Source organism: Danio rerio, chromosome 23, assembly GCF_049306965.1.
Source record: "Danio rerio strain Tuebingen ecotype United States chromosome 23, GRCz12tu, whole genome shotgun sequence".
Lineage (NCBI taxonomy): Eukaryota > Metazoa > Chordata > Actinopteri > Cypriniformes > Danionidae > Danio > Danio rerio.
Genome location: NC_133198.1, coordinates 22,646,794 through 22,666,654, shown reverse-complemented (window position 1 = coordinate 22,666,654; position 19,861 = coordinate 22,646,794). Strand labels below are relative to the sequence as shown.

Sequence of the window (19,861 nt, the reverse complement as noted above, 5' to 3'; positions counted from 1 at the left end):
TTCAACTATGGACTTGTTAAACATTTGCATGCCTCAAATGGAGTTTGAAATCATTTTACTAAGAAAAATAAATATATTCTTAACAAAATTAAAATGCTGCTTTGTGTAATAGACGGTGAAATAGTTAAATGTTTCCAACACTTGCATGCTAGAAGACTTTAAAGTGTTGAATAGGGAAACACTTGAACCTGGAACTCCAGTTCAAGTTCTAATTTTATATCAAGAATTATCGAAATTTGAGCTTACTGAATTAGGGAGGCTCTGAACTGTTGAACAACAGTTTACTGAATTCATTCTATCCAGCACCTTCAGGCACTCACTTCATGACAGCAGAATCAAGTCTTAACCTGCAACTCACTTGGACAAACTTGAAGACAATTACCCTGACCAAAGTCATTATTCTGACTCCATGTGGAATTGATGCATTTAAAAGCACCTCAAGCAAGGTGAGACGATGTGCAAGACATTTGCAGAACATCAAATATTCTTAAGTGCCATAAATATTCTTAAAAACTTATGCTGATTAAAATCAAGATCCGCTATGTCACATTTAAGTACTAACAACAGGCCAGATGAAGAAACCGATTAGAGCGTCTCTAGGCTCCACACTTGAAAGCTTTTTTATGAACCCCACCCAGATGAAGACAGAGATACGAGGCTGTCAGGGAAAGCAGTTCTGCATTCGTATAGACAAGCAAAATATGGGGCCTGTTATGACAGAAACATGCATAACACCATCTGTATGCTTGCTCAACACAAATGCACATTTAAAGATTCATGTTCACAATCTGTTGTTCAAAGGTTAATGCCTTCATTCCAAAAGCAAGAACGTTATAAAAGATCTAAACTATTAAATAATACAATTTTAAAAAATAAATTACATTTTCAGGAAGAAAACTGATATGCATGACAATTGGCTCCATTGGTTGTGCTATGCCATTATTAAAAACATGCAATCACACAATCATGTAAAAGCTAAACTGAGTTTGCTCATATTAACAGTAAGGGATGAAGGAGTTTCTAAATACAAATAGAGCAATCGATGAATGATCCTTGATTGCAACACAACTGAAAGGATGTTTATTCATACCCTCTAGGCGCTGTTGGGAAACTCTTCCATTAAGAGCGGAGCCCTACAGCCATTGGGCTGTGGCACTGCTGAAGAAAACTATACATGTACAATAAAACTGACAGAAAGATTTATCTAGACTGAAAATCTTGAAGCTCAAAAATCTGTTTAAACTTAGTAAATAATTGAAATAAATAATTTGTTAAATGCTCTTGCTTTAGTAAAACTGAACTTTTCAGTCACTGAAGATGGCGGTCATCTTTTACAGGTGGTCAGAAGTAGTTCTTGCTTCCAGTGAGGATCAAGATTGCCTACTCGCATTTAGTTAGGAACTTCACAAATTGCTTAAATCATATATATTTATAAAATGTTGTATTTCCAAGAAAAAAAAGCTGAGTTTGCACTGCTGTAAATTATGGTCTTGTTTATCATTCTTACCGTAAAACGCTTTTATCTAACCTTGCTTTTACTATTAAAATGCAATAGAATACAAAGAACATAGTACATAAAGAAGTCACTGCTTCTCTGAACAGTAACCTGGTCTCATTTTCTTTTGCCATCTGTCATTTTAAAAATGACAAAGCACTGTTGCAAGACCAGCAAAATTGTAAGCTTTAAACTTGTTGCCATTATAAAGACAATGCATGAATTAAATATGTATGGGGGCAATGTGACAATAGGGAGGGACTTAATTGTCCAAGCCAAATGTACTTTATGGTTAAGACGACATTGTAAAAATCGCATCTTCTCTACTTTGCATGTTTATAGAGAGCAATCAGTTTTATAAAAGAGAGAGATTGTGTTTATTGCCATATCAACTATGACTAAAAGAAATAAGACTTGTGAAGCAACAGAGATTCACACTCCACTACTAGTGTCTGAAATGAGCAGTATACTAGAGGGCGTGTCACTGTTAGTCATCAATCAATCACTGAGTGAAGGAAACCGTGTCTGGACATCTCTAACACAAGCAGTGTTGTGTAACTTGATGTTCTAATTCCTCAGTTAAAACGTTGACACCCAAATATACAACCATAGTGAGCTACACAGCTGTGGTCCTCATGAGGGAAAGGCGTGTCCTCCAGGATCGATATTTCTACTCTGGGCGACAGGCCTGGTGAACGCCAAGTTCACGGATAATTTGTATGATATCAAGCCGCAAAAGAATCAAATTAAAATGCAAAAATACACGAGAATAGCAGAGAAAAGTTTCACTAAAATAAGTTAACTTTTACCAAACTGTTAAACGCTATTTTAGTTTTCATCTCTAGCACTCAGATTGGGTTAAAACAGCATAAAGTGTCCGCCACGATGTCTGCTGCTGTTGTACTTTACGACATTTGGGGCTGGACTTGAAACTTGAATGGAGCGACTGTGGTTCCTCAAGTCTTTGTCAGATTCTCAACTGCAAATTCGACTAAAGCAACATCTTATTTTCACCACAGTTCTCATGTGCAACAAAGTTACAAAAAGTCTACAGAACACGTGCAGCTTGTGAAGCGGTACAAAAGTGCACCAAACAATCCGTGGCCACAGAGGCCTTCATTTCCATCACTCTATCCCGTTATTTTGTGGCCTGCGTGAAATTCCATATTCTATTTGTTAGGTATTTAACAGTCAGAACATACATTGTGTAACAACCTCCAAACACACATTATATCTATCATACCTTAAGCCATATTTAAAAAGTGAAATGTAAACAAAAAACTAAATTGCAGTAAAAAATGACATACCAATGGAGACCAGCTTGATGTTTTCAATGTCCAGGAACTCCAGCGCCACGGAGACGTTCTCCAGCTGCATCTGTCTGAAGGTAGGGCGCTGGTTGTACTTGCGGAACATCTTCTTCTGGCTGAGCACCTCCAGAAGCGCGATCAGCCGGAGCCCGTCGCTCAGGTCCGTCTGCAGGTTCGCTATGCGCTTGTTGACACATTTCAGATGCTCGTTGCACCAACGCGTGAATGTATTTTGCTGGATTTTCTTCCATGGCGCGTCCTCGGCGAGATCTTTCTCTGTAGCGGGCATGTCGGCGTCCTTGTCCGGGGAGAGAGAAGCGTTGGATAGGGGAGCGGCGGCGCTCGACTGGTGGGGGCGTGTGTGTTGACTCATTTTTATCGACTCGGGTCTCCTGCACTAATTCGCTGTCTCGCTTTTTGGGTGGAGTCTTGAGAAACTGCAATTCGGGTGCTCTTCTTTTCAAAGTTATGTGACTAGAAGGGGAAACAAAGATTGACCAAAAATCAGTCTTGAAGATGCAGTTTCTTATCAGTTATTATAAAAATTAGATACGTGAGCTTTTAAAAACAAACGTTGTTTCTATAAACATTTTTTTTGTATTTAAAAACTACTGAAAGAGTCTGTTATTCATTTAGTTATTTTATATGCAAATAACTGAAATAAAAACAGCACAGAAGCAACACTGACTCAATGTATATCTATTTGTGTGTAGGCCTACACTCAAGTATTGTTGAGTTTAAGTTTAAGTGTCATGTGCAATAAAAAACACAAAAACACAAAAATCAAAAAAAATGTCAGTAGCTTAAATAGCATGTGGTGGGCAGAAAATGAATTACTGGTTACAATTTCATTCATTCATTTTCCTTCGGCTTAGTCCCTTTATACATCGCCACAGCGGAATGAACCGCCCTGATTAAAAATTTCATAACATAATTGAAGCTATAATTTAATCCCAATATTGATCTAATAATGTCAAATTAAAACAAAACAGCAAAGATATTCTATTAATTTACCTACATGTCATGTGACCATTGACAGAAATTGTACCATCGTTTTACCATTTTACCAAAACCTCAAGATGAAAGATCAAACATACCAAACATTAATACGGTGCATTTGTTAAAACAGCAATGACATAATACAGCCAAAGACATCCAGGCTTTAAACTGAAAATAATTAGGGAGTATACCTTTAAAATTTTGATCCCTATAAAGTAGATTTGTTTGGTCTCCTTATGAAAATTTTGAATTGTTCCATACAGTTAAAGTCAGAACAATAAGCCCCTCTAAATTATTAGCCTTTCTGTTTATTTTTTTCTCCAATTACTGTTTAACGGAGAGAAGATTTTTTTAAACTCATTTCTGAACACAATAGTTTTAATAACTCATCTCTAATAACTGATTTTTTTTTATCTTTGCCATGATGTTAGCACATAATATTTGACTAGATGTTTTAAAAGACATTTCTATACAGCTTAAAGTGACATTTAAAGTCTTAACTAGGATAATTAGGTTAACTAGGCAGGTTAGGGTAATTAGACAAGTTATTGTATATTGATGGTTTGTTCTCTAGACTATCGAAAAAATATATAGCTTTAAGGGATTAATAATTTTGACCTTAAAATGGCTAAAAATCAACTTTAAAAACAGCTTTTATTCTAGCTGAAATAAAACAAATAAGACTTTCTCCCGAAGAAAAAATATTACCAGACATGATAATGACTGAAAAAGGATGAAAATTTCTTTGTGCTGTTAAACATAATTTGGGCAATATTTAAAAAAGAAAAAAAAATCAAAGGTGGTGCTAATAATTCTGACTTTAACTGTACATAATGTAACAATTACAAGTACAAGATAATTTTAATCTGATACTGTAATGCAGATGTAATCAATAATTATTCATAGATATTAATCCTGTTCTTGTTAAAAGAAAATAATACTGGTTTGAAATCCATACTGAATTATTGATGTATTCAAAAAGTGCAGTACAGACTAAACTAAAGCAAATGTTCTCTGCCATATTTATGACTTGATGTAATGCAACTAATTATGAAAAAATGCACTGCTGCTGGACATACTGTCCAAATATCTTAAGGGAAAATTGACACTAGATGAGTAGAAAGGTGAAACTATGTCTAAAGAGGTGTTTAAATACCCAAGGTGTGCATATACAAATCTTGGCATCCTCCATTTCCATCCTCCCTGCACCCATTTTGCAGGAGAAAGTTACCAAATAGAACAATTTAGAGCTGCATTAATTCAGCATCTGACTAAATAAGGCAACTGGGCCAAAACAGTGTGTGAGGACGCAGTCCAAAAAGAATGTTTCCCTTTTGAGCTTTTTTCACATTTGTCTCTCCAGGAGAATCTGTGGAATGCCCTGCATGTAATGAACCACCGATGCCCCCCTGACCCGCTCTCCAAAACCCCACCCCCATGATAAAACATCCACATAACCACACTTAACATGTTAAACCCTCGCTCTAATTCTCTGTCTCATTCAGATTTACTTACAGAAAACATGATATTTAAAAAAAAGAGCAAAAAGATGAGCAGGCTAGAGTTTTACACTACAGTCTCACAACAAAACATAAAATCAATATCATGACGGAATATTCACGACTAGTTCTTGCAATATATAACCCAAAACCACTAATGCACTATTGTTTCTCAAATCTCATGTGAAATTATATTGTCCACAACCCAGTCCAACTGTAAATAGGCCAGTTGCTCAGAAACAAAGGAAGAACAAACAAGCATTCAGAACATGCCAGTATCCTACAGCTGTGCCCATGTTGTGTTCTGGCGTCATCTGCAGGAGATGTGAAGCATGACATGCTGGTTTTACGTTTTTTTACTTAAAGATAGCTTAGCTAGTAAAAATTGAAGAGCATTTCAAGTTCCGTTTATCATCAGATGAACAGAAATCGTCTGAATTAGCAGGTTCTGTAGTTTATTTTATTTTAAACGAATAACACTAAAAAACAGAAGTGGCAAACCTAACTAATAAGTAAAAAAAGCAGTCACTGAGGAATCAGGAGACCCCAATCTGATATTGATGAAACAGATTTGGCAATCAAATAGTCAATCAATAAACAAGGATTTACATCACATAAACCAATGGTGACATGGAAAATAAAATCCAAATTAATAGATGGAGAGAGTGCTAAATAAGGGTTATAAAAGGCAAAAAAGAGCACATATTTGGTGGGCTGGCCGCCCCCAAATCACAGAAGTCAGCCCCTGCTTTCCAGGAAGAGTCAGGGATGGTTTTACCCTATTCTTAATTACACAAAGGTTGCACAAAAAGTGTTTTTCTAATTTGCTTATTTTAGAAAAAAAATGTTCTAATATGTAGCAGCCAAATATAATAATATGTTAAGGTTTAAGACACATAGTTGAAAGGAACACTGAGCTAAACTCTCTAATCTTCCTTAAGACAGAAGACTACTAACTCACTGCATCTGACAACAGTGAATTTATCTGGATATCTGGGAGAAGGCAATTAGTTACATTTAAGTAGTTTTATATCATCAAAACATGATCTCTACATAAGAATATGTTTAACATTAAACATACGTTAGTGTATATGTTTTCAAACATGAGATAAAATTGAGATAATTGAAATAATTTAACTTTGAACACTGAGTTCATTTGAGGACAGATACTAGTCAGGATGGAGAAGTGATGTTGGCATGTGACACTTCAACTCAGTCACGCTCATGTGGTTTACCCACATACTGGCTGTTAACCGCAAAGGCTGAAGTGCATCTCATCTGCATCAGTGAAAAGCACAGATTACACTGAGCAGGAGCATGGCATGATGGGTACTTTTGTAAAAAAGAGTTTCATTCTTGTGCATCAACAGGATGTGGCTTTGCAAGTACTGCAGTATGTACAGAAATTAAATAAAAAATAGATGCTAAACTCTTTTGTATATTATTCAAAAAATTAAATTAATTATAAGACTGCAAGAGGTAAGATACTTTCCTTCTGTTTACGTGTAGCAATTAATTTAAGCATATACCTTAACTTCACATTTTGACCACTGTTGCCCTGGAAAAAAAGACAGTCTTTTGCGTATGGGCTGACTAAAAGTGGGGCATGTTGCCACATCATATTATATAATATTTTTTAATTACTCATCAAAAAAAATCCATCAATTTTACTCTTATCTAATTTTATCTACTTTTTAAATGATGGGTAAATAGCCATTTTATTAAGTGTAACAGATATATTTCTGCAAAAATGAAACAACACACTTATTTTCTGAACTGTCTTTTAAAAAAATAATGCAATAATTGATCGTACTAAATTTCATTATGTTTTTAATGATTAAATATTTCTTGCAGACAAATGGGGAAGGTGAAAGAAAACGACAACGTAAAGAGATGTAAAATTATCAATGTAACAATTACTAATATTACTGCAAAATCAATTTGAAGGCTAGTTTAGAACCATATTTATGAAATAAGTAGCTATACACATATCAAAAACTAGATTAAACAGACACTCAATTTGACATTTTACTCAAAACATATCAATTGTGACAACATACTCTCATTTTTTTTTTTAATAGTGCGCGATTTTACTGCAAAACCCAGTGTTACACATATCTTGTCATCCAGGTGAGGTCGCGATGGTCGCGATGTTGCATGCAAGCTTCTCCTTGATCATGGGGGGGCGCGCGCAACTGTAACATCAAAGGATGAAGACGCGCGGACCTTTCCATATTTTCCCTTATTTGGTGAGGAGGCCTAAATAAGATTACTAAGTGATGAAATCCTCCGCAGAGATTTAATGTCGTCAATGACAGCATAATATGCAGTATTAATTAAATACGTATACATTTTGGCATACAGACAAACCCAATAATGTCCATAAAAATGTATTTACGCCTACTGTATATTGTGTTATATAAAATATTGTTAGCTTGTTTTGTTTTATCTTAGTCTCATAGGTACTCAACAACAGGTTACTGGACTTAAAAGAGCCTACGCTGTACATGACATGCAGTTATTCAGCATATACTGCACGCGGAACACCCAAACCGCTACTTAAACATGCGCAGAACACAATACGTTATGTTTTGAAAGTTTGCGTCATTGTGATTTTTTAAATTTTTAACCCTTTTCAGTTTAGCTTTGACTGCAAAACCGAACAAAACGTAGGCTGCTCGTTACACCAGCACTTAATGCAAGACAAAACATGCCTCGCAGCTTTTAATAGAGGTTTGATTTGCAACTTTGATGAACAGACGTGAACTTACTTTTTGCTGCTTGTCTTGAAGTATACCTCTTACGTCGCTGTGTCTCTTCTGGGTTTGCGTGTGGCACGGGCAGCAGAGAGTGAACTTCACTGTCCCACAGAGCAGAAACCTCACTGCACGACCCTCCCGGACCGGACGAGTGTCCCTGGAGGAAAGGCTTGTTCGCTGAACTCGAGAAAAACACTAGAGACACCCCTTAGTCTTTTCTGCCTCCTTCTGTCCTCTGTGGTCTTAATGCGAGAACCTTAATTGGTAAAGTATCAAAGAGGGGGGTTTACTCTTCTGCTGGAGCTGACGTGATACCGGCGGCCGCGCCTTCGGATTGTAAAGGTATGATGTCACCCTGTTCTGTATCTGCTCCTCCATCTGCTGCTGCTGATGCCTGAACACGGCTGCTGCTCGACAAAGAGCTGCAGATATTAAACTAATAATATACATGCAATGTAGTTTTACATCGTCTAACAAAACAATTCCTACAGACTCTTTACTCTCTGTTGTCTTTTGTTTCTTTTTCCAGTTGCTTTTTTTCGTGAGTTGCGTTTTACTGTTTTACTTCCCAAAACCTGGGGAAGCTTTTCAAATGATGTTAGATTGAAACTTACAGCCTGTTTTCTGCCAGCTTGCCTATTGTTTAGATGGCAGCATTCAATGTTTTGGAATAACAGTGAATGCTGCCATCCAAACACACAGAGCAAGCAGACAGAGATGACTGAAAAGTGAACACTGGTGGCTTTCAAATAAACTCTGGCAGTATGACTGAACACAATACAGACCAAAGACATCTAAACAAACCAAAAGGATGCATAACAGGATGCAAGACGCAAATATAAAAAGAGAATGCTCATACTGTAAAACAATTATTGTTGCTTAAGCATATCAGAACTTTTAAAGTCATCTTAATTTTTCATCAGTCAAACTGTAGAATTAAAAATAGTTGAAACCCAGGGACGTTGCAACCAGGGGGACGGGAGGATACACCCCACTTACTTTTAGGGCCAGCTTTTGGATCTCATAAAACATTACTTTTTACAGTGTACCTGTTTTTTCATCATGATATTGAACAGCACAATATAATAAAGGTGTAGGAAATAGGGCTGCGCAATATATCGTTTCAGCATCAATATCGCAATGTGTGCATCCAGTCACATCGCAAGATATGCAATGTCTAGTCTGAATTATAGCTGACTATAGGAGCCAGAAAATTGTATTTAATTACTGTATTTATATGAAATTTGTATGATTTATGCACAAAAAATGTTTTTGTTAATTTTTTATCTTTTTACATTTCAGAGTGAAAACAAGATTATTTCACTTACCCCACTGGCAGATAATTTACCACAAAATAAAAAATAAAGTTCCACAAAAAATAAATTACCACAAATTTTCACTTATTTCTTCTGACGGTGAAAACTAAACATTTTGTTTTACTTGGTCTAAGAATTTTTTTGTGTTTTTGGACTAGAAACAAAGTAAGAAAAGCATTTTTTTGTTTTTTTTGTTTTGTGATTAATCAGTTTCTCACAGTATATCAGAATGCTGTTAGACTCCCAGAAAACCGTCAAATAAAGCTGTTCAAACCAACTTCTGAAACTGTATTCATTGCAATATTTATCGCAAAAAAATAAAACACACAATATCAGATGTTTCCAATATCGTGCAGCCCTAGTAGAAAACTTGTCATCTTGTAGCAGATCTTCATTTGTGTGTGACTAAGGAATTTCCAACACTGTTTTGACTCATTTTCACATTTTATCAGCTGCTCCCTATGCTGATAAAAACAGCATCACGTGTGTGCAGAAACAATATACATTAAAATGCTTTTAGCAATTTTTTGGATGTTCAATAAGTTCAAATGTATGCCACAAAAATAGTTTTTATGCTCCATATTACTAAAGACAGTGTGAATGCTCAGTAAACCAGGACTAAATGTATAGATACAGACAAAAAGAACCAGGAGAACTGAAGTGTAAACGCACACTATAAGACAAAAAACGTTTCTCACACAAACGTCACACTGGGTTTCATCCAGCCTGCACAGTGTAAATGTGTCATGAGTGTCCTGGTGAGACCATTCATCCTGTATTCTGTGTGTGTGTGTGTGTGTGTGTGTGTGTGTGTGTGTGTGTGTGTGTGTGTGTGTGTGTGTGTGTGTGTGTTTGAGTGTTCTTTGAAAACTCTCCTCACAGATAGTGCAACTATGTCGAAAACAAACTTGAGGACATTTGAAGTCCTTACTATTTTGTTTACAGAAAATCATCATATTTAACTTCTAATCTTTCAATATACACACATTTACGTTCACTTAGGGTTAGGTCTGTGTCAGATTATAGTCATGATATAAAAGCTGTGGCATTGGGATATTTCTGACCAAAAGTGTGTGATATACAATTAATTACAAACATTATTTCACATTCTTCTGGGACGATTTGCTCATTTCAATCAACAATGATTAAGTGCTTAAAAGAGCCAAGGCTTTAAGGATCACCTTGTAATATTTAAAGATGCACAGTTTGCTGTTTAATGCATTACTTTTATTTCAGCCGGGTATTATAACGGCCCAGTACAGGCCTGTCTGTGTGACTCTATAACCCTCTTGGTACCAATAAAACCTCCTGTAGACAACCTCCCTTGGGTAACTGTCTTTGACTGCAAACATTCCCAGGACTTCATTCCATAAAGGGAAAGACAGGGGACCAGCTGTAACCACGTAATTTATCGGAGACCCCTGGGGCAGGATGACATCATTACCCCCTCTACACCTTTAACTAAATCCAGCAGTCTAAAACCAGGTATCATTTGGCCTATGTGGGATTTGATTCTTGTACTGCCTATTTCTCCTCCAATCTCTTATACAAAGAAACACAGTTAATGGTAAAATGTTCATAAATTGATGGAACATAAATATAAAAATAGGTGTTCATTTGTCTGCGTTTTTATTGCCCACAAGTGTGATCAAGTCAACCTAGATCAAGACAAGACAGGCAGAGAGATCTTCTGGCAGCAATTCGGCTCTAGACAGAAAAGCAAAGAGGCATCAACGAGGAGTAATGAAAATAGCCATATGCAAAGACAAGTTGTCAACAAGGCAGGGAGTCTAAGAGAAAAGAGAATAGTGCAATATCTTTCAAACACCAGGTGCTTTAGCCTAGCAAAACATCCCGGGAGGTGAAGTAGGTTAAACATGCAGAACCAAGTCTGATCACTTGTGAAGACTTGCTTTTGCATGTGTTGATGATCTTTCTTAGAGTGCAGTATTAAATATAAAAATAGGCATGAAGCAATACAGAAATCTGTGTAAGGCAAGGATTTGAGGATTGCTTAAGAAACAAAGCAAAGATTGCATAAGCCAACAGAAGATATACAGAAACAATACACTCTAAAGAAATCTGTAAAAAAAATTATGGGGGAAAATAGCAGCTGTAGCTGCCAGAATGTTACTGTTCATTTTTAAAATAAAATATTACAGAAAATTACCATCATTCATTAATTTACAGTATATACCAATGTTTTAAAGATCTCGTGAAGTGCTTTGAAATATGCTTTTTTTTTCAATGTTTGACGTAATCTTAACCAAAACGGTTGATCCATTTGGGCAGACGTGACAAACTACAAGCAATACATGTTTATATCAGTTTTTATATCTTCTAAATGTGAATTTTGTCACTGTTTTGGGGCACACTAAGTTATAGAAATCCAAAAAACAAATAATCGTGATACTAATATCTAAAAAACTTTAAAGTACTAACATCTAGACATCATTCTTTTGTTATTCAGCCAGAAACACAACAATAAGCAGTCAACATACTAAGCAGAGAAACATACTAATATACAGAAGGCGTTCAGTGTCATTCACACAATGATTGAACACCATCATGGTAAAACACATAAGATGGAAGTAATGCAATAAAGATTATTTATTAAATTTAGATGTAACATAAAACTCTAAAGTGCATACTGATAATATAAAAAACTAAAGAGAATCATAATAATGTCAATAAAATTTTATTTTAATGCAGGGAATTCTCGGAAAGCCAATTTACGATTATCTGCTGTATATAGGTTATATGTTAGGTTAAGTTATTTTATTTATATCTGAAGGGAGATTTGGTTTGCAGTCAAGAGTCCACATTTCATAACACAAAAAAACTTAGATAGTGACAACAACAAATGGACATAAACACATAAAACATAGACCTACAAAACACTAAAAATAAAACAATAATAAATAAATAAATAATCACTTTAGGTGTTTAAGTGTGATAAAGTGTAAAATATCGAGTCAGAGAAACACCTCTGCTTTAGTCTATGCCTAATTCAAATGTCTAAAGGCTGCTGGTATGAAACTATTTTTGCATTTTTTAGTTCTACAGCTTAATTAGTGTTAACTATGGTGCTACAGATTATTACTGTAGCAAATTTACCATTTTTACTATTGAAACCACACTCATTTAAGCCAGTAAATAAAATTTAGACAAGATGTTGAACAGAAATAAACTCAGTGTATTTATGTTTACACAATGAGAGTGTGCTAAAAGCTGAACATTTGCACTTGCGAAAAATTCGGTAGTGTATGTAGTTTTCACACTCACTTGAACAGCTGTACCAAATACAGGAAATACGTCAACTAGACAAGTGGTCAAGTCCAATGACCACATGTGTGGGTATCAGGAAAGACCCAAAATATAAAAATCACAAGTAAACAACAAAACACATGTTCACTACGCACACAAGAGATGGTAGCGAACTCATTCAGTGGACTGTACAGACCAGGAAAAATGATGTCATTGCCAGAAATGGAGTCTATATATGGGCTAATAAAATATTGTGCTCAGTTTTATGGACAGTAAACACAGAATTAGTACAGTAACAGGCAAAGAGATCAAGGAGAAGCAAGAAAAGAAATTATGTGAAAAGCTTACATGTTCCCATTGTAATCCTAAGAATTCTGTCTACATTCCTTTGTTTGTATGTAAGAAAAGTGCAATTTATTCTCAAAGACAGAAGAATGAGAGGAAAACACTTTTAGATAATTTTTTTTTTTATTCAGAGTGAGATTCATTAGACATTTTTCATGTAAGATAGATGCTAGAGTAACAGTTTTAATGACATTTTATTTAAAGTTAAAATTAAGCAAGTATTAAATGCATAACTATTGAAAGATAAAAAGAGAAGGGCTGAGAAAGAAGGGCCTGTTGTGACCCATCCGTTTCTGGGTGTAATTGGTTAACACAGGAAGCTGTAGTGAAAGATACGGCATGTTTTCCACAGGAACGTGTGGCTCTGTGGAAGGATGGATACAATCTATGGAGGTTCAGAGAGTCCTGTTGTTAACTGTATTAGCTGAAATACAGGCATGATAGCTGTGATTCACTGCCATTCTGACATCCAGAAGCAAAATGAGCCCAAAAGAACAAAAATGAGCCTTTAAGCTTTTTAGAATGAGACTAGTTTCCCTGAGGAGTACATTTGTGATCATAATCCTGTCCATATTAAAATGTTTTTATACTGTTAGAATTACATCTCATATATTAAGCATATCCAGTTAAAACTACAGACATCCACATGCACGAACATTCAAAGAAAACAAGTTTGTTTTTTGAAAAGAGCAGAGTCTCTTGTTTTCCTGTTCATTGTCTTCGTGTTTTTATAAGTTGATGTTGACGGCCTTCAAGGACTGTGCTGAGAGGTTCAAGTCATATCATACAGAGGACAGTCTGTATAAAAACCCAAAAACTGTCTGATAGAATATCTTTGTATGAAAGATGAGACAATCAAGACTAACGTAATTACTTAAAACACTGCAAACATATTTTCTTACTTTGAGGTTTTGTCTTGTTTCTAATCTAAAAATAAAAAAAGAAGAAAAACAGCATTTTCTAGATAAGTGTCTTGTTTTCTGTTTTCTTAGGGGTAAGCAAATAATTCTTTTTCAGATGATCAATTAATATTGTTCAGATTCAGAATACTTTACTTGTTTTAAGGGAAAACTTAATTTTGACAAATTTTCTGTAAACGACGATCATTTTTAGTTATTGATTTAAGTTGTTTTTTTAGATATTTGGATTGGATATGGGGTGAAGCAGTGGCTCAGTAGGTAGTGCTGTCGCCTCAGCAAAAAGGTTGCTGGTTTCTAGCCTTGACTGGGTCAGTTGGCGTTTCTGTGTGAAGTTTGCATGTTCTCACCACGTCTGCGTGGGTTTCCTCCGGGTACTCCGGTTTTCCCCACAGTCCAAATACATGTGGTATAGGTTAATTGGGTAGGCTAAATTGTCCGTAGTGTATGAATGTGTATGGATGTTTCCCAGAGATAGGTTGCAGCTGGAAGGGCATCCTCTGCATAAAAAAAACAGCGAAAAGAAAATAAATGAATGAATGGATTGGATATAAGCCAAAACCAGAAAGAAAATCCTCTAAGGAAGATGTCTTTGTGATTAACATTTTTGTTGATTCTCAGGCAAATTTTAGAATGGAATACATAATACAACTCTGTAAAAAATCAACATTTTACCCTATTAACAAACCCAAACCAAACTATTCCCTTACTGCGACTTTAAGGTCCTGGCTTGGCTATCATCAAATATGGTTAAAGCCTCCATTTTTTATAATGAGGAAAAAGATTTAAATAAAATACAGTTAAAAAATGAATAGGTAAGTCAAAACCATATCACATTTACACTGTCACAATCAGTATATTTCTCACACATTTATTACTGTTCCATTTCCAAACAGGTTGGACCATTTTTATAGTATAGGTTTAGCTTGTCCATTTGCTTCCCATTCTTGACGGGAAGGGGTATCTTCTGATTTCCAGCTCCTAAGAATATTTTGTCTGCCAATCAGTAAACTGGTTTGGTACCCAGGCTTTTATGTCCTAAGTAAGATTTTTATTCAATAAATGTGTGAGACTAACTACGACTTGCTCTTTTGTTTATTTTAATTGCTTTTATTGTCTTCATTTGCTTATCATTAAACGTTTGCTACATGGTAAATGAATGTGCAAACTGAGGGACAGTTTATTAATTGACTCAAATGTTTTTTTATTAAAACTGTCATTATCTGTAGGTTTCACATTCATTAAATACTTTTCTCTGATACTTTTCTCAGAAGCTCACAGTGACCTCAGTTCAGCCATTACTTGAGCTCATTTGTCAGAGTCAGACCTTTACACTTTTTGTCCTTGGTTTGATTTAATGTCAACAAATCAGGCAAAAATCAACATTAGAACATGAACTATTTGTTTTTTTTTTGTTTGTTTTTTTTACATTTAAGAGAGACATGTGGATAATTGTAAAATCATATGAAACCATAGTTTCAGGAGGGTTTGTCTACTTTTGTCTACCGCAATGAGAGTGTTGATTTATTTCAGACACAATTCTTGTATAACAACGTCTAGCAAGATTAAACACTTCCTAACTGATGCTGGTATGATATGAAACTGCATAAAAATATGTCAATTTGAAGATCAAGACATATTTGGTGAGAATTATGAAAGTTTGCTTTGTTTTTCCTTTGAGCTTTTCTTCTTCATAACTTAACATAACATATTGCTATTTTCACTTCTAATTATTAGATATTTTGCATTTCACTTGTACTTTTCATGATGAAGTTAAATATAATCTAAACAAATGTTTTCATAAGAGAAGGGATTTGAGTTCTTAAATTGATAGTTAACCAATAAATAACAACTATTTTAGGATTTAAGTGTAAGGCCCAATCCCAATTTTATTTTTTCACCCCTACCCTTTCCCCTTGGCTCTAGTGGTACGCGGAGGAATCGCTAAATAATTCAAGTAAAAAAATGAAAACACTTTTAACACTTTGACATGTAAGATAACAATGATGTGATCAGGAAATTGATTTTAATAGGCAAAAGTTTTTATTTTATTTATATATTTTTAATGTTTGTATTGTATTCTATCATTTGAGGTTATTTTCCTCCCCACCCAGCTAGCACAATTCATTTGTTTCAAATCCGTCCCACACCAGACACTTACATCTGGCCCACATACCACATTGAATGATGGCACTTGGGCAATCTGCTCCTGTTTACCAGATCTGGGCCACAATTAAGCCATAACAATATCACATATCAGCTAGAATTCAACCAAATAAACCTAAAATGACCCTATACTAGGCCACGGTTTGCTTTTATTCTGGCCCAGATCTAGCCCACACCAGACAGTTACATCTGGACCACATAATGAATGGAATAATGGCTAGGGCAGTCCGCTCCTGTTTTTCAGATCTGGGCAACAAATAAGCCAAAGCAATACCACATATTAGCCAGATTTCAACCAAATGAACCAGAACTGGCCCTATTCTAGGCCACAGTTTGCTTTTATTCTGGCCCAAATCTGGCCTATTACTTCTAATATTGGATAAAACATTGGTAAACATCAGTGAATTATATTATTTCATCACAGATTGTGCCTCACTTCATTTTGTTTGCTGTAATGAACAAACTTTTCAAGCAAAGTTCTTAAAAGTTACCGCAGCCCAAAATATTTTTTTATTAAGAGGTTCAGGGCTATTAGCCTAATCTCCTCTGGGCCGCTTTAGGCTAACAGCCTCATTAGCCAGAGCTAACTGTGCCAAATATTTGCCAAATGTGGCCCACATTAGTTTTAGGATAACTGGGCCCCATTTGTCATATCTTCTCTGGTCCACTATAGGCTCAAATCCACATTAACCATATCTTACTGTGCCGAATATTTGGCAAAAGTGGCCCACACATGTTTAAAGATAACTAGGCCACAGTTTCCATATCTTCTCCGGGCCCCATTAGGCTCACAGCAGCAGTAGCCAGAGGTTACTGTGCCAAAATATTCGCCAAATGTGGCCCACATATGTCTTAAGATAACTGGGCCACATTTGCACCTACATGTGTGATGTTAAGTTTAGACCCAGATTACTCTTAAAAGACTATGCCACTATTTTGCCAAGTGTGACCCACATTTGTCCTCTGTCATTTGGGCCAAATTTATCATTTTCCACTTGGGCCACTTTGGGCTCACATTCGGTTTACATTTTGCCATCAGTGCCAAATCTTTGCCTTAAATGGCCCCTATATGAATTTGAGTCTTTGGCAACCCTTTGCCATTGTACAGATGGTCCACATAAGGCTCACATTCATTTTGTCTGGGCCGAAGAAATACCACCAGTGCCGCATAAATGCCTAAAGTGGCCCACCGTTGTAACCGTTGTTGGGGGGTGTATCTCGTATGTTTATAACCAAATGTTGACAGGTATATTTTAATCACTTGCTTCTCTGACACACATAGCCTACTCTACTGAGCAGTAAGCAGATCTAATTTCTAATTTAAATATGTAAATCCAATTTATATATTTAAAATACAAGTTAACGTTTAGATTTCAAAGATATACAAATAAGTCATATATACATGCAACATATATTTCAAATTTGATCAAACAGAATTATATATGAATAATATGACATGCGGTATAACCTATATTCATGAGGTCCAAGAAACATTTGCAGGTTTTGATGAATAGGCTACTTTATGATAACACATCATTTATACAATACAGATTGTGTCAAAGCAATTGTCACGGTAAACAGCAATCCAGCCTGTGCAGATATGCACACAGATCGCTAACAGACTCCAAATCTGCCATTTCAAGAACTATAAGTTCCAATCATGCACCACACACACACACCGGTTCCTGATCCTGTTTGATTACACTCACACAGGTGAAGCTGCTCAAAGACTTATTAGTTGGACTATTTATACAAACACACAAACTTTGCTGAGTCTTGTTACTGATTGTAAACATGAGTCTGGTTTGTTTTTTTACATTGCCTGCTTCCTGCCTGTACTAACCATCTGCCTGTTTATTGACCACAACTCCGGATTGCCCGTATACTGTATATCTGTTTGCTCTTGTTTTGACCTTAGCTTGCCTAACCATTCTCTCAAAAATAAACCCTGCATTTGGATCCGCACTTTGTCATCGTCCATTTACATTAAAGCAACTTTACAGAAATAAATAAGCAAACTAGTACAATTTTAGCCCTTCTTTAATTCAACTTTAAACCATTTTACAAAAGGCAGGATTGCCATTTTCCAGATCTAGTCAGTTCAATGCATATTGTATGTCAGGGTTGAAGAACTCAAATGTTAGGCAACTCCATCAAATCCAACTAAATAAGCTAAAAGTAACAGTAGCAAGGAAACAAAACTCCATTTGGTAACAGAAAAGGAGAAAACCATTTTGTAAGACACCAATCTCAGTTAAGGATGAATTCTCCTCTGTGGCAAACGAATAGCTAACCAGTGGCCTTGTGCTCAATGAGTGGGTCATACAAAACTTACGAATGGTAATTTGTGTAGCTTCCAGTTGTGTTGAGAGTCTGTCTTATCTCGTAAGCAAGGTCTTTAGTGATAATATGTCTTCATCCTATTGATATATCAGTGTAGGTCAATGATCTAGATGGATATGGACTGCATTCATGTGACTGCTGTATGTTAACCTCATGATAAAGGTTATATGGACTAATATACGACTACGAAAAAGAAGTTTCAATTCAATTGTGCTATTCTTTTAAACTAAAACTAATCAAATACACTTTCAGTCTATTTTGAATACTTCTCTGAAATGTACTTAACGTCTCAGAAGTATACTTACAGTTTTTCTCAGTCGCTTTGGTGCGTTTCTCACAACACCTGTGCATTTCTGCACAACAGTTAATGCATTTCTCAAAACACTTAGTACAAACTGCAAAACCTAGCTGATAACCTGCAAAAGCGCGTCACATGCTCAAAATGGATAATTCATTCCTCAAAAGCAAGTATTCAATCAAAAGATGTCAATCAATTAATGTCAATCAAAGAGTCAGTATCATCAAAATAAAAAGACCTGACACCATTGTTTATGAACAAGATAATCAAATGGCTTTGTCATGTTTTCATTATGTCAGTTTACTCTGGACATTTTTTCAATGCAAAAAAGTCAGATTTTGGTAAAACGTTGTGAAAATGCTCAAGATAGTACTATATATTATTAGCACAGCCAATTGAAAACTACGGTAAAGTCAGACATCACTACATTTAGTGAGTGGATCTGGTACAAGACACTGAATATGTATGTTTCACTTTTTTTTTGCATTTGCTCTTTACAATTTGATTTTTTTTACAGCATTGTGCAGAAGAATAAATACACCCTTATTTACAACAAACATAAACTTTCTTTGGGTTGAACTGTGCACAACTGTAAACAATACTGCAGAACATATTGGAACTGAACCAACATACATACAGTACACAGGTCTGTAAATCATTCATAAAACTGTTCAATTTAGAAGACATTTTCAGTAAAATAAAGATTTAAACATTTTTTTATAAAATTAGCTTGCAAGATTTTGACAATTAGTTCAACATTTTTGTATGTAATGACTCAAGTAATGAAATGAAGACTATTAGTTTTATATGAAATGACTATTCAGCATTTACAAGTTTAGTCAATTTTGACTGACATGACATAAGCAAATGATAATGTTATAAATAGCAGAGAGTTGAATGAAAGCAATTGATGCATGTCCGAAAGCATTTGCAATTTGCTGAAAGGAATGAGAAACTGCTACTAGGATGTGCACAAAGGACTAATTGTTTTGAGAAATGCATGACCTGTTGTGCAAAGGTAAATAGTGTAGTGAGAAATGAACCAAAGCGACTGAGAAAAACTGTAATATTGCACTACGGTATACTTGACTTATACTCACAGACAAGTCTTATATTTGGCCTTGACATATATATATATATATATATG

The 19,861-nt window shown here is 35.4% G+C and overlaps 1 protein-coding gene across 4 annotated transcripts in view; it reads right to left on the bottom strand.

Moving 5' to 3' along the window:
* The window catches only part of flna (filamin A, alpha (actin binding protein 280)), a 55,046-nt gene extending 46,718 nt beyond the window's left edge, over nucleotides 1–8,328 (bottom strand). For all 4 annotated transcript variants that reach the window (XM_009296770.5, XM_017353690.4, XM_009296771.5 and 1 more), the window contains exons 1-2: nucleotides 8,075–8,328; nucleotides 2,803–3,279 (exon numbers count right to left, since the gene is read on the bottom strand). In XM_009296770.5, coding sequence (XP_009295045.3) covers nucleotides 2,803–3,178 — 376 coding nt within the window. In that variant the 5' untranslated portion in view covers nucleotides 3,179–3,279; nucleotides 8,075–8,328. The remainder of the gene's footprint in view (nucleotides 1–2,802; nucleotides 3,280–8,074) is intronic.
* Between the last annotated feature and the right edge of the window lie 11,533 nt (nucleotides 8,329–19,861).